The sequence below is a fragment of the Podarcis liolepis genome (assembly GCF_965112155.1).
Source record: "Podarcis liolepis genome assembly, chromosome: 15".
In the NCBI taxonomy this organism is placed as follows: domain Eukaryota; kingdom Metazoa; phylum Chordata; class Lepidosauria; order Squamata; family Lacertidae; genus Podarcis; species Podarcis liolepis.
In genome coordinates, this window is record NC_139566.1 from 17421350 (window position 1) to 17445932 (window position 24583).

Consider the following 24583-nt stretch of genomic DNA (forward strand, 5'->3'; position numbering starts at 1 on the left):
TTAATTTCCAAAGCAGCTTCTTCCTTTCTTTATCACCGTTAATCATTAATTTGGTCCCATGGAAAGAGCCCTGACTTCACCCTGGCCAAGGGCCACAGCTCAGCAGGAGAGCAGCTGCTTGGCATGCAGAAGGTCCCAGGTTCAGTCCCTGCTGGCATTTCCAGGTACGACTGGGAGAGATCCTGTCTGTAATTCCAGAGAGCTGCTGCCGGTCAGTGTAGGCAATGCTAAGCTAGATGGACTGACTGGGTATAAGGCTGCTTCCCATGTTCACCTCTCACAACAACCCTAAAATTCCATTTGAAAGACAGCGGAGCTAAGGTCCCGAGTTGGATGTTTTCCAAGTCCTCTCTCCCAGTGAGTCCCGGGCAAGCTGTGGTGAGATTTAGAAACAAGGGGAAGGTCTAAGTTTAAAATACATATATAAGTTTCTATCTTCTGTTGAGTGAGAGGCCACTGGTCCAGCTTTGGGCATAGCCAGGCTTTATGCTGGGTGGCGGCGGCGCAGAACCGAGTTATTTGTGACACAATTATTCAGTTAGTTTTTTAAGTTATTTACTTGATGGGGGGCAGCTGTCCCCCCTGCCTACGCCCATGGGTCCAGCTAACCCCATATTGTCTGCTGTAGCAAAAGCTCTCCAGACTCTCAGTCTAGAGCAGGGGGTCAGCAAACTTTTTCAACAGGGGTATAAGGCCGGTCCACTGTCCCTCAGACCTTGTGGGGGGCCAGACTATATTTTGAAGGGGGAAAATGAATGAGTTCCTATGCCCCACAAATAACCCAGAGATTCATGTTAAATAAAAGCACACATTCTACTCATGTAAAAACACGCTGATTCCCGGACCGTCCGCAGGCCGGATTTAGAAGGCGATTGGGCCAGATCCAGCCCCCAGGCCTTAGTTTGCCTACCCATGGTCTAGAGGGTCTTTCTTAGCCCCTCCATGGACTTTTCCCAACCTAGAGCCCTTCAGGGGCTCATAGGAGCTGCATTCCCAAACAGCTGGAGGGCACCAGGTTGGCAAATGTCTGCTCCACCACGCAAGAACAGCTGTGGGGTTCCTCTGCTTTTTAAAAAAAGAGTTTTCACTTGGTGGGGTATGAATTCGAATTTTGAACTTTTGTGGCGGTACATAAATCAGTGCTGCAGGAAATGCGCTTTAACGTTAAATATGATTTGGGGCAGAGTTGAGCCGGCACATTTATTGGCAGAATGCACACACAGTCGTTGGCATCAAAAAACACCCAGCCTGTATCTCCATTCGGGGCCTGGCACAGGATTCAAGGAATGCTGGGAGGGTATAAGAATCTCCAACGGAGACGAAAACAGGTTTCTCATCCCCTTGACCTCCAGAATATTCTCTTATTAATTACATATTAGTAAAGCAGGGTTAGCACCTTCAGCACCAAGAACAATTCAAAAGCCTATGTGTCGGGAACTTTCCACTTTCTTATTCTAAGCAAGTGACTGAAATGAGATCTTAACATGTCAAGTTTTCAGCACATTCTGTATTCAAGTTTGCATTTATTTCAATGAAGCCTTGCCATGAAAATTGATACTCATCCCACTGCTTCCAATGGGCTTCCAGGTAAGACCCCCACAGTTTTCAATGGGTGTTCTTCTCCCTGTATCTGTGCAGTGGTGCTCAACACATTTTGGAGGAGGGGGCAGCGTTAAAAAAGGCACTTTTGCAGGGAGAAGGAGAAGGGGCAGATGGTGAGGAGAGGAGCAAAGGGCCCCAAGAAGGAAGCCTTCCTATCCAGACAGTCTCACTGTCTTCAAGAGGCAGCATGACATAGTGGTTGGAGCGCTGGGACTCCAACCTGGGAGAGACCAGGATTCAAATCCCCCACTTGGCCAGAAAGCTCACCGGGTGACCTTGAAGGCCAGTCACTGCTTTTTGGGCTAACCTACCTCACAGGGTTGTTGTGGGGGTTAAACGAGGAAGAGAGAGAGAATCACGCACACCTCCTTGAGCTCTTTGGAGAAAAAGGTGGGCTGGAAATGCAATCAGTATATAAACATTTGTTTATGAACTGCAGCCAGGCAGAGGGGAAGATCCTGCTGCCCCACGGACATTTGCCTTGGATGATGGTAGACGTCAAAACCACGCCTGAACTTCAGATTTATGGGCTGTTTTGAGTTCAAGATTTATTGGCCTGAAACGGTGTTATCAAAAGGTAAAGCGATCCCTGGGAATGGGCCAGAGACGTTCCTTGGAGGGGTGGGGAGCCATAACTTTCCCTTCCACCAACAAGAAGGGCTGCTCCCCACCGTCTCTGCTCTGCACGTGGAGCAGAAGCCTCAAGGCTCCAACGGGAGTCCATTACCTGCTGTCCAGCCATGTCTGATGTGAATATGGAAGACCTGCATGGGGCCACCTTGAATTAACCCTGACTTCTCTCTTTTCCTCTGTCACCCACCCACCCATTCACCCTGACGTAAATGCAAGTACTTCATTCTCTCTGCAACAAGAAACTGTGCAGTGTGGTGTAGCGGTTAAAATGCTGGACTAGGACCTGGGAGACCAGGATTCAAATCCACCACTCAGCCACAAAGCTCACTGGGTGACATCGAAGGCCAGTCACTGCCTCTTAGCCTAACCTACCTCACAGGGCTGTTGTTTTTTTGTGGGGAAGGTGGGGGATATGTATGTAGACCGCCTTAAGCTCCCTGGAGGAAAGCTGGGGTATAAATGTAACACACACACACACAACCTTTCCTTTATTTATTTGCATCCTGCCTTTCTCTTAGTGCAGGAACCAGGGTGACACATGGCATAAATTAAAAGTGATACTAATAAATTATGCTCTCTCTGTGTGTGTTATTTTAAATAAATAACCCTGTTAAAACTGGCACTGAATATCATTTAACACATAAAAACATAATGCAAGTGCTCTTTTTGGGTCGCTTTTGCCCTTTTTTTGCCTTTTTCACAGTTTAAATCAGTTTAATTATTACCCTGTTCAACACTTCACTTCAGCAGAGGCTGCCAAAACAGCTAGGTTCAATTCCTTTATGTCAGAAAAGCTGACTGGGAGACCTTGGCCAGACTGCTGCCTCTTAGTCTAGCCTGCCCCACAGGGTTGCTGTGTTGACGATGTGGCGCTGGGACAATGTGGTGGCTCCTCTCTCTCTTTGGATAAAAAGTACAATCATGATCCATGATTTTTAATTTTCATGGGAGTTTTTAATATCTGAGCCACCAGCTGAGGTGAGATTTGAATCCAGAACTTCCGGGTTCATGCCTCATGTTCTTTGCAAGGCAGGCAGAGACTGGGCAGCGTTGAGCTGTGGTGGCGTGGACATGTTGCCTAAGGGGACCTCAAGGAGAAAGGGAAACAGAAGCAGATCCCTTGAATAAGCTGCCCACAACCTGTGTTGTGTATGGAGCAGTCCAGAGAAGGTCGTGACAAAGATCCATCACAGGAGAGAAATCACGGTAATAAAGTTTGGAGCAAACACAATAAATGCAAATCCGGGCTTCCTGTTTAGAGAAATTAAATTACAGGAGTCAAAAGGCGGGGCAGCAGAGATTTCTTGAGAAAACACCAGCCGCACATTTTCCATTTCCACAGTCTGTGCTGTGTTTGTGCTCCGGGTGGAGTAAGCTCCTCATTTTTTAAAAAACATGTATTAGGCACAAGGAAAGTCCACCAGAGATCTCACTCTTCAGCTGCCTCAGAGACTAGGCTCCTGGGGGGAATATCCTGGTTGTGTCCCAGATTCTTTTTCCCCTTTGATTTTTAGGCTGGGCTTTTTCATTATTCCAAACTCCCCCTCTCCAATTTAGCTGTGGTTCCTTCATTGCTGGGGGGTTGGACTAGACCAGGGATGTCCCATTCCCAAGAGACTGCGATCTACTCCCACTATAAAAGCACTGGCAGTGATCTACTCATTGGATTGACAAAGGTTGTCAAGCTTATTCTGGGAAGGCTTCAGCAAAGTTGTTGAGCTTTTTTCCTTTTTCTTTTCTTTTGGTGGGATAATTTAAGAATTACACAATCGACCAGGAATGCTCCGCGATTGACCGGTGGATCGCAATCAAGCGGTTGGACATCCCTTGACTAGACCTTTGGGATCCCTTCCAACTCTACAATTCTATGATTCAATGGCACATCTTCCCCAACCCAGAGTCAGGGACAGGCAGGTGGAGATCAACTTTTATTATTATCAAAATTGTAGTACAACTGTATCAACCCAAATGAGCCCTGTCCAGATGAGGCAAATTGCTTCGCAACATCATGACCAGAAGCTGTTCCTCAAGATACAAATGGCCCAACTCCCAGCTTCCAACTGGCCTGGCCTAATTAGCAGCAAATTGCTACCAGCAATCAAGAGTAACTTGGTTATTCTAATTACCTGCCCGCTTCTTGCTTTCCTCCCTTACTTTTGTTTGATGTAGCATTTAATTTCCTCTTTCTCTCTGACAAACATGGAAAACGGTGCCCTTTATCTTTGCAATCACCCGGGCACTGGTCTTCTATATTATCTCTCCGTTCTTCCCTTCTGTACAAACAAACACACCCCAACCAACCTCTTTCCAACTTCTGCTTATTTTTCTACTTTAAAGCAACTGATTTAACAGATGGATTCGAGATAGCAGGTTTGGGATGCAGTGTACCTGCCTGCCACTTTGAACGGGAAATTCGATTTTTTTGAATTTGCACCCACCACCATCCACATTCTTGGGCGACTAGTCAAATATGTATGCAACTAGATTGGGCTTATTCAGGCAGGCCTTTGGGCCCCATAAGATTAATAGTTGCTGTCAGGCTAACATTTGTTCTACAATTGTAACATACAAAGCCAGATTGAAGGCCAGGAACCTAGCAAACCTACGGAAATATAACCGTCAGGAAGGATCGACTTGGAGACTTTATCCCTGGTCCAGGCATTCAGACTGTTTCTGCCCACCAGGTGCCCTCCAGATCTTTCAAACTACAGTTCCCACCGGCCCCAGCCTGTTGCAGCCCAAAATGGCTGTGCTGACAAGGACTGACGAGAGCTATAGTCCAAAATATCTGTAGGGCACCTGGATGAAAGCAGAAACGTTTCTAGCCTGAAACACCCACAATCCCAAACCAAGGATCATTTTGAACCCTGCTCCCCCCGCTATACACTGTTGAAAGCACTTTAGGGCTTGCTGTATTCACCTTGGCTGCAACCACGCCTTGGGCTGACTGGAAAGCCAATATAGCGCTTTATGTATTAGGAGGGTGGAAGCACATCTATGAAGGCAAGCTGTATCAGGGTCCCTTTCTGCAGGTGCTTCCAGAAGGGTGTGGATCAGCACCTGGCAACTCCTGGTGGCTACTAGCCCAAGTGGCTCTGCTGTGTCTCCACAGTTAGAGGGAGCGATGCTTCTGAATCCCCGTTGCTGGAAAAGGCAGATTTGCTCTTGTACTCAAGGTCCTGCTTGCTGGTTTCCCATTGGCCACTGTGGTTGGCCACTGTGAGAACAGGATGTTGGACTAGATGGGTCATTGGCCTCATCCAGCAGGGCTCTTCTTTCTTATGTCTTGGTCTTGGATGAAATTGCCATCTTAATCCCTCCCCCCGCCCCAAACTCAGCCCCCATCAAAGTTGAGACATTCTTGGTTTTGACTTCTTTAATTAGCCTTTTTTTTTGCTCCTTTCGGTTTACAAGTTAAATCAACAGGAAACAATAAACCATTTTTTTCTCGTCATATAATATATATATATATTTATAAAAATCAGTCTTGAGAATTAATTTAAAAACAAAAAGTCCTTTGTAGCGATCACTCCCTCTTCTTTAATGTTTTCTATTAAGAGGTGTTATTGGTCAGCACAGCAGGATTTAATTTTTTAAAATTACCTTTACAAAAAACAACAACCCAATGTATCTTTTTCTAAGATGTTTTGGAAAAATGGGGGTGGGGTACGGGGAGAGAACATCCATTGAGTTTTACTTCTAGAGATGGGGGAGGATGTATTTGCCATCAGAAACGCAGCATTTGAGGAGGGAGCAGCATTTTACTGTATCAAAACTTGTGTTATGCAAAATGGGTTTTCTACACTGGATACGTACATACATACCTCTCCCTGAAATAGTTCAGGGATTTTGAGGTGTGCATGCAATTTTCTTTTTATAAGATGGGGAAGAAAAGGCAGCTCATTTACAAACTCCGTAACCACTCCTTTCAAATCATATTCACCTTGGGCAGAAAATTTTCTGCTGTGTAATCTGCTCTAGGGCTAACTCTCCATGGGTCATCAAATTGGGTTGAAATCCCTGCTTGTTTCAGTGGAGTGTGTTATGGTGTAAAGTCTAGAGCTGCAGCCTAATCAAGCTGGCTCTGGGACTTCTTTAAAAAATAATAATCCCTGGATTAAATCTCCCCCCCCCCCCCGGGACAGATATCTGTAAAGAAGAATCCCTAGCTTTGGTACAGAAAGGAAGTCACTAGACTGAGTTAAAAATAAAATTTCCACTGCCCCTCCCCCAATATACAGCAGGGCCCAGTCTTCATTACCTGCAAACTATAGGTAACACCATAACTTGGGGAAAATTCTCCCTCCAATAACACGGCAAGCCAAGTTGGGCAGCCAGGAGGAATAGTGTCTGCTCCTCAAATGTCCTCCTCATCATTTTGAGTAGCTTTAGGGCAAAATTTAGAATCTGAGAGGCAGTCGTTCCATATACTGTCCTCTAGGAGGCAGTGTGTCGACATATTTTTACAAAGCAGCAGAGGCTCTGCTTGGAATGTTAAGGGCCGCAATATTGTAATGCAGAATTTGCAAGTGCAATACCCTCTGGGTGTTTTGGGCTACAATTCCCAGCCTGTGCACCATGGGGCTGATGGGAATTGAAGTCCAAAATATCTGGCGGGTATCAAGTTGTGAGATGTTTGCAATATCTCAGTCTCCTGCAAACTGCAATTGCGTTAACCAGCCTTCCCGAGGCCTGTCTCGGAGCGATGAATTGTTGAGCTTTAGCAGCTTGAATCATTATAAAGATAAATCAGGGGCTTCTGGATGTATTCCCCAAAGGAAGTTCCCCTGTTTTAGCACTTGGGTCAACATTCTCTGGAACTGAAGGTCCTTGGCAGGGTGCAACCATTTACTACTGAAGCACTTTGTTTCCTGCCACAACTATGAACCCTGAAACTGTGTGTGTGTGTGTGTGTGTGTGTGTGTGGAACCTGCAACCGGTGTATGTGCAACCGGTTTGCCAATTTGTAATGTAGAGTGTTCCTTTAAAGAGGCATTAGAAAGTGTGTCACAGGGAGAGAGGAATGCCTGTCTTGGTAGCAGATTTGTGTGTGAGAGAGACAGAGAGAGAATGGGAAGCGGGGTAGGTAGAGTGTGTCTTATCCAGATAAAATACTGGATTCAAAGTGTGTGTGACCGGGGGGGGGGGATCCCTGATGAGGGGTTAAATCCACAACTCCAAGGACACCAGGCACACAAACCTGGTGCTGGGACACATGCAGTGTAAGAATTCTGTGGTCTCATATGGACTGTCTTGGGTTGACAGACCTTCCTCCTTCCCCTTCTCAAGATGCCAAGGTTAGCCAGGAAAGCAGAAAACACTATTTCTTGCCCTGTGCACAGAGACCCATGGAGAAGCAATAAAATAAAATAAAGAATAATTTAAAACTTATTCTTTGTAAGGAGAGGGGGGCAGGCTCCACCCATTCCCAAAATAAATAAAGTTCAACTAAACAGAGGTGGGGTGGGGTTCGGAATCAGCCACATCCCAGGTATTCATGGCACCCGAACTCTTCGGGTCATTCCCCACCCTCCCCGCAATCTGAATTGAAGAAGACGTCCTGTGGGGCAATAAGAAGGTGGTCCTCCCCCTGCCCCATCGCCCATCAATGAGGAATGATCAAGGCCACAGATCAAGCGGCGGTCCCCAGGGGGGAGCTCTGACCCAGTTCCCGGCACCTCTCCCCACTCTCAGGGCGTGGTTTCCCGCTACCCCCTCCCCTCTTACCCGCCCACAGCCCACTCCAAAGTTAGCTTGGTGTGGCCTTTCCAAGTCCCTGAAGTTCCAGGCATGGCTTTGATTGGAGGAAACCTGGAGTTTGGTTGGGGGCAGCGGTACCCCAACGTAACCCCACCCTGCCACACCATCTAGCTCTCTGAGGAGCCGCCGTCTCCGACATTCAGTTCCTGGGTGTTCTCGGCCTCCTCCGGGATGTCCTGCATCCTCTGGAAATCTGGAAACCAGGCAAAAAAGACCTTGTTATCTCAAAAGGCAGTGGTGGATAACGGCCGTTAATGAAGATCAAAAACGGTAAAGAAAAAGCAGGTCGACTGTAGAATGCGGGTCTTTTCTGCAGAGACAACTTGGCTCTTACACCTGGACGTTCGCATCAGATCTTTATCTGCGTGCAAATTTGGCCGAATGTTTAGAATCTGAATCTAGAACCTCAAAATGTAATATTCATACATGTCCAAACTCAATACTGCACAGTCTACATTACTAGGGCAAAGAGCATTGATACCTTGAGAGGGAGGGGAAATCTCTCAGTTTGGTATCAGCTGCAAATCTGATGAGCATTCCTTCGTCCATGTCATTTATAGAGATGTGGGACAACACCAGGTCCAAGACAGAACCTTGTATCTTAATTATTGTATTTTATTTGTTGCTCTGTGCAGGGCCACCCAAAGAACATATACCGATGGACATATGTACAGATATGGAAAATAATCAGGTAAGTAAATAAATAAGTGCTCAAAGGGTAAGGGAAAAAAGCTACAGGACCATGATGAAAAGGTACCTACAAAAGATTATACCAGCTTATGCAACAGGATACTTGGCTGGCCATGCCAATGAAGACCTACCCTTGACTGCTGTTCCATTTAAAAGCAAATCCCTCTTTTATTTGATTTTATTTAAGGCATTTATATGCCAATTAATAATTAGCATTTCTAAGTGGTGTATATAAAAATAAGCCATGCAGAGAAAAAAAGTCACTGTAAAGCTGAACACCACCTTCAAATGTCTGCTGGAACCAGAAAGTCCTTGTCATGCGCCTAAAGTTCAGCAAGGAGGTTCCCTGTCTAATCTCTATTGGGAGGGAGTTCCACAGGCTTGGACCAACTGTGTGGCTTCTAGCAGTTACGACCTGCGCATCTGAGCCGTGGGGGGCCACCTGCAAAGAGCTTGGTGATTGGGCAGGGATCTGAGGGATCAGGAGGTCCTTAAAATATCCTGGACCCAAGCTGTAAAGTAACGCAAGGCCCTTGAACCTGGCCTGGCGTCATATGGGTTTGGCTTTGATTTTAATCTCTCAGGAGAGCCTAAACATAGGGAAAGCTTGGCTTGCAGGGGCAGTTGGATGACATCACAGCTTGCAGCATCTCCAGAGAAAGACCTTTCATCCCTCACCTCTTGGGCTCGAAGGGGGAGAATGTGGGTGGGCAACCCCTCCTCCTTCCTCGGGGAGCACCTCCAGATCATGGTCACCCTCCTGGAGTCTACCAGGCGCACCGTGGTAAGCCATGTCATCCCGCTGACAACCGACGAAGGTCTGGTGGAAGGAGTGGCTGCCAGGAGAGAGCAGGTCGCCTCCTCGGCTCTGCTGTCGGAAAGAGAAGAAGGGGGTGAACCTGGATCAAAGCCTCAAAAGGGTGTGTTCCGCTGAGCTGTTGGCATTATGGACATACCTTTCAATACTGTGGTTTTATTAATGTGGGTTGTAGCCAATTACAAATAATGGGCACGATGGACCTAAGTCCATTCAGTGCAGTGGACCTACTCTGAGCAGAAGCAGTAAACAACCCTGGGTCTTTGTTACTGCTAAGCTGCCTTGGAAGGATCTTGCAGAATTGTAGAGTTGGGAAGGACCCAGAGGGGTCTTAGCTAAAAGGTAGGCTATAAATAATTATGCATAAATAGATTTAAGCTTCCAAGAGACTTAGGTTTCCTTAAAATGCTGCCCCCCCCCTTGTGCAGAGCTCAGGGAAGGAACAAAGTTTTCCCACCCCCAACTTAGGCATCTCAATGGGGGAACCTAGTATCTTTTTTATTTTTTTAAGGGACAAATGGGGGGGGAGCACAAAAACACTGAGAGAGCAGGATACAGCCCACAGGGCAGCTCCCCATCCTACTGTAACTAATTGATCTAACGCTCCTCCCCTGTTTATTCTGCCACCATTTGCTCTATTTTCCTACGCTGACTTTTAGACTTGGAAACCCTCCATTGGACCCTACTGAGATTTTATTGGGATACCTGAAGGGAAATGGCTTAGGGATGGAAAAAGAAGTATTTTTTTTATTTGCGGATGGCAGAAAACATAATCCAGTCCCAGGCAGCATGGCCATTTTGCGCTCCCACCATCCTTGGCCAGTCCAAACTGATGGGAGGCATCTGGAGAGTGCTGGGTTGGCGAATACCAGGCTGACTGGAAAGCTTTTGAGCCCAATGGGAAGAAGCGCTTACCGGAGGTGGGATGAAGCTTTGGTACAGAGCGTCGCCTGCGGGCAAGCTGCGCCTCCGAGGCTCTGCCCCCTTGCGCCCCCAGGCCGCCTCCAGGGGCTGCCGCAGAGCCACCATCTGCCTGCGCGCTTCTTCCACCTCCTGCTCCTGCCGGGCCCTCTCCTGCTCGCTCTCCCGCAGACGGACCTCCAAGGCAGCCACCTCCTGCACTTTCTCCTGGCAGAGCTGCCGGCAGCGGCTCAGCTCCTCCTGTAGCAGCGTGTGCTGCTTCTGCAGCAGCGAGAGGTCGGTGGCCTGCCGGTCGGCGGAGGAGGAGCCTTCCTTGCGTGAGTTGGTCCGGCTCAGCCTCTCCCGCCGCTCACCGGCCTCCTGCAACTGAAGCTCCAGGAGCGAGTCCTGATGTGCCACAACACCCTGGAGGGGAGCAAAGGGGGAGGCGCCATTAGCAGGAGGCAGAAGTGCCTAATCGGCCTTGTTACTGGCTCTCAATATCCAGAAGGGCATTGCAAGGCTGTTGTGCAGCCACAGTCTTGCATCCTTGGCCAGCTACAACAGAGGTGAGGATGACAAGCCAAGCATAATCCTGCCCAGTAGCCCTGCCATTATTGAAGAAACTGGCCTCTGGGGACTCAAAGCCAGGCTTTCCCAAGCTGGCGCCCACCAGTTGTTTTAGACTGCAGTGCTCATCAGCCCCCGGCAACACTGCCATTTTGGACTACAATTCCCACCAGTCCCTGGCAACATGATCCTGCTAGCTGGGGCTGATGGGAATTGTAGTCTGAAACATCTGGAAGGCATGAGGTTGGTTGAGGAAAGCTGCTGAAAATGTCTGGGCCTCCTCAGGAAGAGAACTGCATAACTGCAGGTGCAGGGCAGTAAACAAATTTAATATAACAACTAAATTATGAAAAGCAAGTGCGTTCTGCTCCTGTTTTGCCTTTTGGTCACCTGGCTCAGCAACAGGCCATTTTCTACCCTTCATATACTGCATGATTGCATCTTACATGGTGGTTCACTTTCCAAGCGTCCCACGTATAAACAAAAATTGTGCATGCCCTAAACTAAACTTTGGATCTGCTCCACAGTCAGACAGTTGGGGGGGGGGAGAGTGAAAGACTCCCCAGCACTCCCAGAGTCTCCATGTAGAGCAGGTCTTGCCCCCCAAGCAAGGTGGAGAGTTTAAAAGCTCTTTTTGCACTTGGGTCACGTGAAGCAGACACAGAGCAAAAAGAGCTTTCAAGTTCTGTGCCTTGCTTGCATTGAACTCGTGCAATTTCAACCAGCCAAGTTAAATGCACGTAAGATACAACTGTGCTGTACCCAAAAATGCAAGCTCTTAGCAGACACAGCTCTGAAACAAGCGGCATCCTCTTTGAACGGGAGCCCTGGAATGGAGGCTCGAATCACACTAACCTGAAGGTTGTGAAGAAGGGAGTACAGAGTCCTGAGCCGCTGCAGCACTTCCTGCGGGGTGGAAGGACAAGGCAATCAGTCCAACAAGGCCGCGCTACCCCATAGGCCCCTGGCCCAGCCCCCTGGCCCAGGTCTCCTCTGTCCCACTCACCTCCTGTGGTACTTTCTGTTGTAGCTGATTGCCGTTCCCATCCTACAGTAGGGATGCAACACAAACTGTGTCAGGTGCTACCTTGGAAAAACTGACCAGGAAATCACATATCCGCTTAGCACCATATTGTCTACACTGACTGGAAGCTGCTCCCCAAGGATTACAAGCATGGGACATTTCCAGCCCTACCAAGAAGCACCAGCAATTGAACCCAGAACCTTCTGCAGGCAAAGCAGATATTCTATCAGTAAGCTACGGAATTTTTTTTCCTCCGGGGGGGGGGGACCTCCAATGGAGATCTTAAAGCTCTTGAGATGTTTTCAGCTAGTGAGGGACAAACTTCTTTTGGGCTGGCTTGGCGAAAAAAATATTTGGTTTTTCAAACTTTCTTTGAGAATACTGGTGGTGGTGAGAGGGTTCCCTAGAGGTAAGAAATGACTTTACAGCTTCTCCTTAATTGAGATCATTTCCTGCTTAAATGAGATCATTTCCTGCTTGGGGAGGCAGGAGGATGCTGCTTTCTCCTAGTTCAGTTTGGTCCATCTTGACCCAGGAGAACCTTCTGCTCCATTCTAGACTTCAGGCCAGGCACAGAGCTCAGGCACAAACTCCCCACCAGCCACACCAAAAGACTCACCCGTTGATTTGAGTCAGACTCAAGCCTGATGAATTCGAGAGAGCCATTGATGGTTCCGGTTTCGCCATCTGCAGGAGGAAAATAGATGAAACCAGGTGAGAGTGGGGATCTCTTTCCAGGCACCTTGATCCCCCCCCCCCCATCTTAGTTCCGTAAACTCCATGCAAATTTAGCCAGCAAAGAAAATAAAATTGGGGCAAATTCATCTACTATCCAAATTTACACCAAACAGAGGTCGCTTCCGAATGACCCATTTATTGAGCCTTCACCCTGGAGCTTTAAGATTATATCCTTATTTTTACCATGAAGGTCTCAAAAGCAGCCCACAACAATAAAATATACAATATGCAAAATTTAAAAACATAAACCTCAAAAATTTTAAACCTCAAGGATTTATAACTGCACACGGTTGTCTTTTGGATTTTTCTGTTTTGATTCATGCTGGTTTTTATGTGTTTGTTTCTTCATTGTTCTACCTCGCTTTGAGGTTTATTTTGTGAAAAAAGCAGCCAATAAGACTGATCAATAATAATTAAAATAATTAATTGCACAACCCAATTTTCCTGGTATGTGACTGAATCCTACCCATGAAACAGTGATAGTCCGGAAGGGGCGACAGGAGTCGCTCAGCACATGGGGTTATGAATTCCTTCCCTAGGACTAGCTCAGCAGGGGAGCTGCTCTGCCCCGTAAGGTGAACTTTGGGGTGGGGGACAGACTTGCTAGGGGAAACTGGCAGGGAAGAGGGGCACGTACTTGTGGAATTGTTGGGGTTTGGGCTGGAGCACCCGTTGGGAGCCTGGCTATGGTTCTGGTCTCGGTCCCAGCCGGGTCCCACGAAGAGATCTTTGAGAAGTTCCACTGCGCAGACGTTTTGTCAGTAAAGAGAGAGATTGGGGGGAGGGGGGCGTGAAGACAAAGGGAAAGAGACGCAGATTGGTTAGTAAGCCATGTAATATTTGCCATATTATATTAATATGTACAATAAAGCCTGGTTACCAACATTGTCCCCCTGATCTCCAACCAACCCGTCACACTTTATTGCAGTCTTTGTCAACTCAGTGTCCCCTGCACCCGCTGTTTTGGACTACAACTCTCACACTGCAAAGCATCCTCACCTGCTGCCTGAGCAGTCTAGGCTGCCAGCCGTGTCTTCCTATGGGACAATGCAAGCTCTTGGGAGCTCAAAGAAGCCCATTTGTTCTTTCCTCCCTCAAGCCACCTGTGGTTTATGGACACCCTATTTGTACCTCCTGCAACCCCTCATCGGAGGCAGGAGACTTGGGCCAAGGTGGGGAGTGTCCCTTGAGTGCAGCAGCTTGCTACCTTCTTTGACGGCCTCCTGGATCAGCTTCTCGCCCTGGGGGGTGTCGGATGACTCGGTGCGGAAGAGGGTGCGAGGGTTCACGCAGCTCAGGGGCCCGTCCTCGCTGCAGCTCTGAAGGGCCAGGATGTCTGCAAAGAGCCTCACTTTATCCTCCAGGAGTTCGGAGATTTCCCGGTCGCACTGAAGTATCTTATCTGCAGGAGGGAGGAAGAGACATGGCTGCCGGGGGGAGGTGGTGGGTAGCAGGAATAGCACCCTTTCCTAGAGTTCTTATTTCGTTTGCCCTACCTTTCATCTTCCGCAGAGAGGCCTCGTTCTCTGTCTCAATGAGTGGGAAATCGACCCGGTCGGGGCACCTGTAGTGGGCAAAGCGACAGCAAAAAAGATCAGTTTAAGATTCCTGGCAGAGCAAAGGATGTAACTCGCACCTTTATGCAGGAAGCTACATTCCAGCCACATAAAAGCCAGAGGAGGAGGGGGCAGAGGAAGGCACATGAGGGTGTGTGGCCTGGGGAGAGACCCAAGGACTGGGGAAAGAGGTCTGGAGGGCTGCATTTGGCTCCTGGGCCTGAATTTGCCTACCCTGGTCTACCATGACTGGCGATCCAACCTGGGACTTTCTGTGTATCAAGTAGGTGCCCCACTGCTGAGCTATAGCCCTTCCCCTAAATAATTTTTTAAAAATTCTCTTTCTCTGAAACCTGATGCAAAACGTCCTAATTGGCATCTCTCAGACTGATGTGCAGACTGTAATTTGAATTTTGCACTGCTCCAAATTTGGTGAGATGGTATTTGGCACACACACAGACAGAGACACACACACACACAAATGGTACCAAAATGCATTTAAAAATGTGGGTTTAAAAAAATAATAATTAAAAGTGTACATGCTCAGTGATAAAATGTGAAGTAAAATCCATTGTGGGGGGGCTTTTAAAAAAACACACTGATTACTGTGGAAATAAGATGGAGTGGGCTTATGAACATGAAGCTCAAGCAAATTGGAAATAGGTTGATCTATCCAGTAGTCAATAAAACCAGCTCACCTTTGCCATTCATTGTTCTGTTAGCCCTACTACTGTTAACCTTTGGGCCAAATATCTGCATAATTTATGCACCCACAAATACAGAAGGGGATTTTCTCCTGCACCTTCCAACCTGACAAGATACCTTCGGCTTTTGGGGGTGGGAGGTTTAGGGGCACCTGCTGTTCTAACAGGTTATGCCCCTGTGGTCCAGAAGAAACTGAAACAGTGAGCCATGCCCTGTGAGATTTACTGAGATCTCCGGAAAGGGTTGGTGACTCCAGAAACACTTTTGTATCTTCTGAATATTAAGTTTTTCTTTTTGGGGGTAACATAGTTATAGAAACAGTAGCTAAGTTTCTGTTGACAATGATGAAGGAACGGGGGCGGGGGGAGGAGTTATTTAGGGGAAGGACCATCATTCAGAGGTAAAGCCACTTCTCTGCACACTGAAGTCCCAGGTTGAATCCCTGGCACCTCCAGGGGAGGCTGCGAAAAGATCCCAGTCAGTGTGGACAATTCTGCACCCGTTTTTTCTGATTCGGCAGAAGGGCAGCTTCCCACCTTCCTATGTTTATCCAAAGAAAATCTGGCCGTGTTTCACCATCTGCTAAGAGACTGATCGACAATCTTGCCCCTCCTTTCATACGTTAATGGGTGTGGACGTTTTTATTGTGAGGTCTGTTGGCTGGATCAATAAAGTGGCCAATAGACCGACTGATCTGTCCATCCCTACAAGAGCCTCCGACCAGGAGGGCTGGGCCCCATCACCCACAACACTCACAGCTGGACCGCCTGCTGGATGTGCCTCATCCAGGTGTTGCGCTCTTCGCGGGAGGCGGTGTGCACCTCGTACATCTCTGGCGGGGTGTTGCTGAGGAGGAACATGCCCTTCTCCTGGTTGGCAATGTCTCGCACAATCAGTCTTTGGAGGGAGATGACAGAAGGCTTGTCCTGGGAGAGACAGAAGAAAGTCGATAGCGTTTGTGGCGCCTTTCTGGTCGTTTTTTTAAATTCATTCCCACAGTCATGCCCCAACATTTCATCCAAAGGGTGAAACATGGTTTCTTCCCTTCCCTGATTTTAACTCCACAACAACTCTATGAGGTAGCTTTAGGCTGAGAGGCAATGACTGGCTCAAGGTCACACGGCAAGTTTGGACTCACATTGGATGTTTGGACTCTGCTTCAAGCAGAGATTGGGTAGCCATCTGCCAGGGATTCTTTAGCTGTGGTTCCTCTATTGTGCAGTATAGGTTCCTCTATTGGACCTTGGGGTACCTTCCAGCTCTATGCTTCTATGAGTCCCCCATCTTAGAAATGCTTCTGGGCTGACATTATGTTGTCATGTTGCAGCATTGTGCCAAATCAGACATTTTAGAGAAGCATGGAGGCCACTTACGAGAGGATCCCACTGATTTTCCCTAACTTCCTAAAAGCTCTTTATTTCCACCCATCCCAGATAAGCAAAACATGTAGATTTTATTCCTTCCTTTCGCCAAAGATTTCCAATTTCCTGAAATTTTGGCTCAAGTTAACCATTATCTTAACCAATGTTTGTGAGAGACAGCAAGAGAGTGTGACTCTCTTCCCCTACCGTTTCCATTTTTCTCCTTTGTATTTTTGTAAAGATTGCAAGATCTCGTAACGATTTGTTGCCAATCCTTAGTCACCTGTGCATCCCTTATCGTGTGATTTAAAAAAGAAGATTCAAAGGAACCTGTCCCATTTTCAGGGCAGAACCCTGTCCAAGGTAGTGTACAACGAACATCACTAAAACACATTAAAAACATATAGAAGAGCCTTGCTGGATCAGGAGAGTGGCCCATCTAGTTAGTCCAGCATCCTGTTCTCACAGCAGCTAACCAGATGCCCCAATACAAAGCCCTCAAGCAAGACCCGAGCACAAGAGCACTTTCCCATCCTGTGGCTTCCAGCAACTGGTATACAGAAGCATTTACTGCCTTCCGACCATGACAGAAGAGCATAGCCACTCTGGCTAGTAGCCATCAACAACCCTCTCCCCTCCATGAATTTGCCCAATCCTCCTTGAAAAACATTCAGGTTGGTGGTCATCATTGCCTCCTATGGGAGCAAGTTCCCTAGTTTAACTATGTGTGAAGGGCTTTCTTTTGTCTGTCCTGCTTCCCTTAGCCAGAGTGTCCAGTTTGAGAGGCTGGGCCCTTTACACCAGGGAATAGGCAAAGCCCACAGAGCATCTCTCACCAGGGTGGGGAAGGTGTACTTCTGATCCTTCTCCTGAAGGAAGATGAGAACATCTGTCATCAAAACTACAAGGACGTCTGCAAGAGAAAGGGGGAAGAAACAAGGCGTTAGGGGCTGAAAGGTCTTTTGGGTTGTTGCTGCACATTCAATCCCTCACACTCCCCTATCAAAGTGAAGATCTTATAGAACCACTACCCAGCACTGCTGTTCTGGAAGGAGATAATGAGGTCCCCTTTATTATCCTGGCTGTCACTTGGATCCTCCGTTCTCAGAATCGCCTGCCTTGGAAGGGGTTACATCCCCCTGGAAGGAGAAGGCTCACACGAATTGGGGGTTGCTGCTGGATTCTGCACTACCACTGGAAGCTGAGTGGCTAAGAATGCCTTTTTACAGCTCCGTCTGGCTCACCAACTATGGCCCCTTTTAGAGAGAGATGAACTGGCCACTCTACTCCATGCTCTGGTAATTTCCAGAGCACTGGATTACGGCAATGTGTTTTCCGTGGGGCTGCCCTTGAAGACTACTAGGAAACGTCAACTAGACCAAAACGCAGCAGCCACATAGCTGGCTGGTTTTCTGTCTGGATCTCCCTGGTTCAAAACAGCTGCACTGGTTGCCAGTTTGTTTTTGGGCCCCAAAAGTTGTTTTAAACTCTTTTTAATTTTGCATTGTTGTGTTTTAATGCCGTAACCTTCCCTGGGACCTTAGGGTGAAGGGCAGGTTTATAATAACAGCAATAATGGCATTGTTTCAAACTGCGATGTACCTTGAATGTGCTGGCCAAAAGCCGATGTATAACCATAGCAAATATACATATAAAGCATAACTTTGCCTGTTCAGAATCAGGGATTCTTTTTGCCATCTGGGAGAACCCCCCTCCTTGAGAGCCACATGCCACTAGAGGGCAGCAGTGAGCTACACACACAACCCCACAGGCTCCACCCACCTTTGAAGCGCCCGGTGGCCGTCTTCCAGAGCATGCAGCCATCATGCACCAGCTTGCGCCGCAGCATCTCCTCTTTGCAGAAGGGGCCATGCTCCCAGGGCAGGTCGGCCTTGGCGCGCCCATCTACCCGCCCGTAAATCTCCTGCAGCCGCGCATTCTTCTCATAGTCGTGCACTTCCTGGTCGACGGTGGAAATGAGTTCCTTGATCAGAGTCAGGGCGGTGCTCAGGTCCCGCTGGTCCGCTTCGTTCCCTGGGGTGGGGGAAGGCAGGTGGGGAGACCATGATCAAAGGATTGGTTTGGTTATCGGGCTTTTTGGCCCCAGGGAAAACCCCTCTTCCAATCAGCTTATGACCAGAACCCATTGCAGCCTCTCACAGTTGCTGCCTCCCAATCGCACTGCAGATTCAATGCCCCTCTGTCTCGCTCACTTCCGGTTCCTGGGTCTCAAAGGGGTACCAGACCTTGCCCACATTCAGCAGGGCTATAAGCACCGCTAGACCATTCTGAACAAAGCAACACAGCAGGCTCTGGGTATCAGTCTTAATTTTATCTGCCCCCACCAAATTGCTTTACTGATTGGGAAGTTCATCAAGGTCACATTAGGATGGTTATCAGCAGCTGAATATTAATTTGTTATGTCCTGGGAGCTGTGTACAATTCCACTTTTGGCAGAGTGGTACCAAAGGACCTGGGAGGTGATGACAATGAATAGAGTATCTAGGTCCAAATTTTGTGCAGGCACTTTAAATACCATGCAGTGCATCTTGAATGAATCACCCATCTCCCTTAAATACAGTATATATGAAAACTGCAAATACCCAAACCCTTGGAGCTGCTCCCGTGGCTAATGGGTGAGAGGGCAGAGAGTATGGCCAGTACTGTACTCCCAGAGCCCAAGTGCTGAGCAGGGCTTGCCCAGCAAGCAAGGCAGGGAGCTTTAAAGCTCTTTCCACATCAGGTAACCCAAGCAGAACCCCGTGTGAAAAGAGACTTGAAGCTCTACACCTTGCTCGGGGGGCCAAGGTGTGTTTGGCCTGGAAACCGAGGGGTGCTTGTGTGTGACCTCGCGGGAACTCAGATTGCCCAAGAGATCTTGTGAGATCACCCCAGAGTCATTGTGCAGAGTGGGCCTTGCCATACAAGCAGGCCCAGCAAAAAAAGAGCTTTTAAGCTCTCCGCCTTGCTTGCATTTAACTTGTGCAATTTCAACCAGCCTGCCTTCAACTGTGCAAGTCAAATGCATGTAAGACACAACTGTACTGCATTACAAAGAAAGAAGATTCCTGATGATTGATTGCATGCATAACGAGGCTACAGAAATGCTTCCGAGGGTTGATATTGTAGGCATTAGTTGATTGTTTGATGGTCATGATTAAGAGAAAAAGAAGCCAACTTTTTGCCCCTTTGGTGAAAGGTCACACTGCCCTCCGTTCTCTGGTACCTTTGGAGTTCTGCAGGATCCGGTCAATGAGCCCGGGGTACTTGGTGATGCGCTGGGTCACCAGAAGGATGCACTCTTGAACCCCATGCCGCCTCAGCACCGTCGACCGTGTCAGCCTCTGAAGAAAGGGGCAGAGAGGGGCAAAAGGTCACACTGGGGAACAGGTTTCACAGCCTTGGGAGTTGGGAGTTCCCATTTGGGGCAGAAGGGGGTGAGGAGATAGACGTTCCCAGCGGGAAGGAAGGACGGAGAGGCCCTTTACCCGGATGAACTGCTGGAACCGCTTGTCTCGTGCGAAGAGCTCCTTGTAAAGCTTCACGGCCTTAGTGTGGCGGCTGCAGAACTCAGAGTAGGCCTTCTTCATCTGCTCGGCGCTGCTGCCTGAAAACTGGAAGGCAGAAGTGCAAGGAGGTGAGATCACAACAGGAAGACAGGCCACAGCTCAGCTGGAAGAGCACCTGCCTTGCATGCGGCAGGAGATCCCAGGTTCAATCCCCACTGGTATCTCTGGGTAGCTGCTGGGACTCCCTTGCTTCAGACCCTGGAGAGTCATTGCTGCCATCAGTGTAGACAATACTGAGCTAGATAAACCCATGGTCTGACTCAGTACAAAACAGTATCCCATGTTCCTGACATACTAGCTGGGCAAGGAGAAGGGAGATAAAAGAGTTGCTTTCTCCCTCTATGCCCCTCCATGCCACACATGGCGGCTGCTGCACCTGTTGGATGAGGATGTCCCCCAGCCGGTTGATGACAAAGTTCTTGTTGCTGTCGGCGGCCAGGGACTCCTTGCGGCGCTCCAGGAGCTGGACGAGGAAGCGGTCGTGGATGTCGCTGAGCTCGTCCACACAGGGGAACATGCTCTGCACCAGGGCCACGTCCATCTGGAGGTCCTCCAGCATGCCTTTGCGGAAGAGGTTGGTCATGATCTTCAGAGTTTGCACGTGGTGGAGCTCTGTCTGGATCAACTCTGCAGGAGCGGGAAGAGGGAAGATATGAACTGGTTTGCATTGGCATAGTAGAGGCAAAAGAAGATGGGGTGGGTGTGCCAGGGCTCAGCCACACTTGTTTTGCCTGTGACTTCCAGGCATGCGTCCAAGAGGTTTTTCATTCGCCCCACCACTTTCCCCCAGGAAAAGCCGCTGTTCACTGCTGAATTGGAGCAAACATCAGTCGGGTTTTCTGCGGATTGACATTTGCTCCAATTCAGCGATAAATGGTGGGTTTTCCCACAGAAAGCGGCAGGACACAAGAAAAGCCTCTCAGACCTGTGCCTAGAAGTCAGGAACCAAACAGAATAAATCATGCGACAAAGGAAAGCGTGTAGGACACTGAGTGCAAATAGCACAATTCTTTTAATCGGTTCAGAATTCAGATGGTAGCTTGTGTCTGAATGTTCCACCCACACTGAAGTGTTTGTGTGCCATTAGGGAGAATTCTGTCTCCTCCCTGGTGTGCTACTTTTTTACACACCAGGTAGTTTTATTCACTTTTACAGAGGGGAGCATTTAAATATGCAATTTCCCCTTCCTCCTGCATGTGGAAGTTGTGCAATCCCAGGAGGACTGTGCCACCTGATCCTTCTAAATGTTTTGCTTGGCTCATGGTGTCAGAGGTCTGGGTGGGACCTCTAATCCTCCTTTAAGGTTGTTATTCTGCCCAACAATAAACCCGGCCCCAAAATCAAAACGGTAGAAACACCACTCAGGGGGTTGTATTTGGTTTGAGACACTTATCAAGGAGGATCCTAACAATTTCTGTATGCCTCCCTGTGAAAAGGCTTATAAATACCAGGCAAGGCTTAAATTCCACAAACTCTGTATAGCAATTTCCACTGGGGGGTCGAAGGAAGGAAGGAAGGAAGGAAGGAAGGAAGGAAGGAAGGAAGGAGTGTTATTTCCTATTCCCAATGGCTGTGAGCTTCAGGCTAAATGACACACGATGTTAAAAAATGTGCTTTAAGGCTTATCCTGCCATCAATTTGCTAGTCCTTAAGATGCTTCAAGATTCTGTTGTTTTGTTGGTGCAGACTCACACAGCTACTTTTCTGGAGGTTGCTACTTGTGCACTGACAGCATTTCATGTGTCTTTCAAAATGTACATTGCTGGGAAGACATTGACTGGCTGTGACTATGCTTCTTCTTCCAAGGTGACATGGCATTTGGGACCCATTGCTTTCAGAAATCCTCAGTAGGTGGGGTGGAGGGGTGGCAAAAGTGGCACAAGTCCTCACCGTAGATGACATCTTGGCGCTTCATGACTTCCTTTTTGTGCTGCTGCAAGAAGTTATTGTCAACTGCCAGGCTCCAAGAATCAGCCTCAAAATCCTTCTCGCCAGTCTCAAAGTCGCTCATCAGCTGGTTGTATATGACTTCAGCTCCTGGAGGAAAAAAGAGGGGAAATGTGTTTGTGTATGTGGAAATGACTTTGATGAAGGAGGGGAGGAGGGAAGAGGATGAAAGCCTAACTGAGCCTCGAGGGCACGCAGAATATGTGAGCCACTGGACATTGGGAACTATCAAACCACAACATGCACACAGAATAAGTGCATCTGGGGTTGTGGTCTTGGAACCCAGGTCCAAGTCACACAGAGACACTGGCTCTGATGTCCTCTCCCCAAGACTTCATCCAGGAACGCTGTATGCTTTGATTGGTCAGAAATCCCATGCAAAAAAAGGGGTGGGGAGCTCAACCACAGAGACAAAGCAGGCAGGTTTGATGTTTACAATCAAGAAGTGTATAAATTTTATGGAGGGAAAATAAAAATAAATAAATAAAAGCATCTGGGGATTCAAGGTTGACAAACACTCAGCACTCGTAAAAACAGAGCCCTCCTCATTTGTCAGGCAGCAAACAAACAAACAAACAAACAAACAAACAAACAAGCAAACAAACAAACAAACAAACATCCAGCCTGTCTGTTCTTATTTGTGTTAAACTCACCCAGATTCCTAGTTTTCTACACATATGCGCAGAATATTGGCACAGGATTTCATCACCCACACCTCCCATCTCACCTTCGTCAATGAGGGACTCGACTGAGAGGGTCCGGTTGCGCATGTTCAAGGAGTCAGTGGACTGGGACAGGATCCTCCGGAGGCCAAGAGGAGATTCATCGTTGAAATTCCTGGACAGAAAGAGGAGAATTTTCTAAACCAATACAACTGTCGCTTTATCATCTTTTTTTAATACACAAAACAACCCTTTGAAGTAGTTGAGGTTGAGACAGAGAGGGGTTGCCCGAAGGTCATGCGCGATCCTAGTGAGTTTCAAGGAACCCGCCAGGGATCGTAACCCTGGTCTTCTTAGTACAAGTCTGATAAGAAATACAAGACTGACACTGTCCATTACAAAGAGGGTTCACGTTTCGAGAATATTCCTGCAGGGAGAGTGGGGAACCTATAGCCCTCTCCAGGTGTTCTTGGACAAAACTCCTATCCTCCTTGACCATTGGTCTCCATTGGTTGGGGTGGATGGGAGTTGGAGTGTAGCAACACCTGGAGGGCACTGATCAGGGAAGACTGGGCAGATGTAAGTCAAGAGACAGGTGACCTGCTCCACAAAGCTCGCAACGTAAATCTGGGCACACAAGGGAGAGATTTGCGCTTTCTCTCCCCACTAGTTTAAGAGCATAAGGAAAGAGCCTTCTGGATCAGGCCAATGAACCATAAAGTCCAGCAACCTGTTCTCACGGTGGCTAACCAGGGAAACTCGCAAGCAGGACCCAGGCACAAGAGCCCTCTCCTCTCCTGAAGCTTCCAGCAACTGGTATTCAGAAGCACTGCTGCCTCTGACTGTGGTGGCAGAGAACAGCCATTGTGGTTAGCAGCCACCGCCAACCCTCTCCTCCATGAATTTCTCCAATCCTCTTTTAAAGCCATCTGTTCAACTTACCCTGCAATGTTAGTGGTGGAGACGCTTTTGGAAAGAGACAAGGTGGGGCGACCCCGGCGAGACCCCAGCAGGGTCTGGCGGAAGCTCTCAGAGGGGTAGATGGCAGAATTGGGGCGCTCCCTGATGGTGGCTGGAGATTTGAAAGAGAAATAGGGGTGATAAGAATTGCAAGACAGTCATACCAAAGGACAAGTTGAATCATGCAATTCAGGCAGCCGATAACACCCCACTGGGTTTCTACAAACGACTATTGGGTGCTGGTGCTTAAGACAGCCTGGAGGCAACACCTCCATCCCCACTGTATACAGAAAAGATCTCAGAGGTGTGGCTTTGGCAGAAAGGCACTCTGCACATGTTCAGAAGCACCCACTATTTTCAGAGCTGGCCAAAGAGGTTTCAGAGCCACACTTTATTGAGGGGTCCATTAGACTAAAGTGAGTCTCACTCTTCCCCTGCCCCACCCCAAACTGGGAAAAGCACCTCAGAAGCAGTATCTTCCCAGCTGCCCTCTCCTCTTCGCAGCAGCACAGGCCCTACTTACTAAGGCCCCATCCGCAATAATAATAAAAATATTATTAATAATGTAAAACAGCAGCATCCTGCTTTTTAACAGATTCTTTAGGGGAAGCCATGACTTTTAACTGTCAGTCCCACTTCCCAGAGAACTCTGGGGATTGTAGTTCTGGTAAGGAAATAGGGGTTTCCTAGCAACTCTCAGCACCTTTAACAAACTACACTTCCCAGGATTCCTTGGGGGGAGCTGAGACTGTTTAAAGTGGTATGATACTGCTTTAAGTGTATATCACGGGTGGGGCCTTATAAGGCAGTTCCTTTAGAAGAGGAGATCTGCTTCCGCAGCTGACTCCCTGCCCCGCTTCCCCTTCCTGGCGTGGGATTCACAGCTCCACTCACTTTTGTTCCTCAGGGACACCGTCTGCAGGGCCGAATTGTTCTTCAGCAAGGCTGCCTTTTGCTGCTGCAAGGGGCGGGGGCGGAGAGAAAGAAAGAGAAAAACGATGAGCAGCAGCTGGGCCATTGCAATAAAGCTGTGGTGGAGGAGAAAGGGGGTGGCTTTGAAGTATCTCCTGTGTGCTTTTGGGTGGTTCG

The 24583-nt window shown here is 48.2% G+C and overlaps 1 protein-coding gene across 13 annotated transcripts in view; it reads right to left on the reverse strand.

Moving 5' to 3' along the window:
* Positions 1-5596: 5596 nt before the first annotated feature.
* ARHGEF2 (Rho/Rac guanine nucleotide exchange factor 2) overlaps positions 5597-24583 on the reverse strand; it is a 113583-nt gene continuing 94596 nt past the window's right edge. For 10 of the 13 annotated variants that reach the window (XM_083478090.1, XM_083478088.1, XM_083478089.1 and 7 more), the window contains 19 exons: positions 24389-24452; positions 23477-23606; positions 22600-22709; positions 21816-21962; positions 20302-20552; positions 19845-19970; positions 19583-19700; positions 18139-18390; positions 17193-17269; positions 15752-15921; positions 14231-14298; positions 13942-14136; positions 13372-13476; positions 12616-12683; positions 11979-12020; positions 11828-11878; positions 10418-10828; positions 9364-9556; positions 5597-8188 (listed from right to left, as the gene is read on the reverse strand). In XM_083478090.1, coding sequence (XP_083334216.1) covers positions 8103-8188; positions 9364-9556; positions 10418-10828; positions 11828-11878; positions 11979-12020; positions 12616-12683; positions 13372-13476; positions 13942-14136; positions 14231-14298; positions 15752-15921; positions 17193-17269; positions 18139-18390; positions 19583-19700; positions 19845-19970; positions 20302-20552; positions 21816-21962; positions 22600-22709; positions 23477-23606; positions 24389-24452 — 2664 coding nt within the window. In that variant the 3' untranslated portion in view covers positions 5597-8102. The remainder of the gene's footprint in view (positions 8189-9363; positions 9557-10417; positions 10829-11827; positions 11879-11978; positions 12021-12615; positions 12684-13371; positions 13477-13941; positions 14137-14230; positions 14299-15751; positions 15922-17192; positions 17270-18138; positions 18391-19582; positions 19701-19844; positions 19971-20301; positions 20553-21815; positions 21963-22599; positions 22710-23476; positions 23607-24388; positions 24453-24583) is intronic. The other 3 variants (XM_083478091.1, XM_083478086.1, XM_083478083.1) reach the window with 1 other exon arrangement.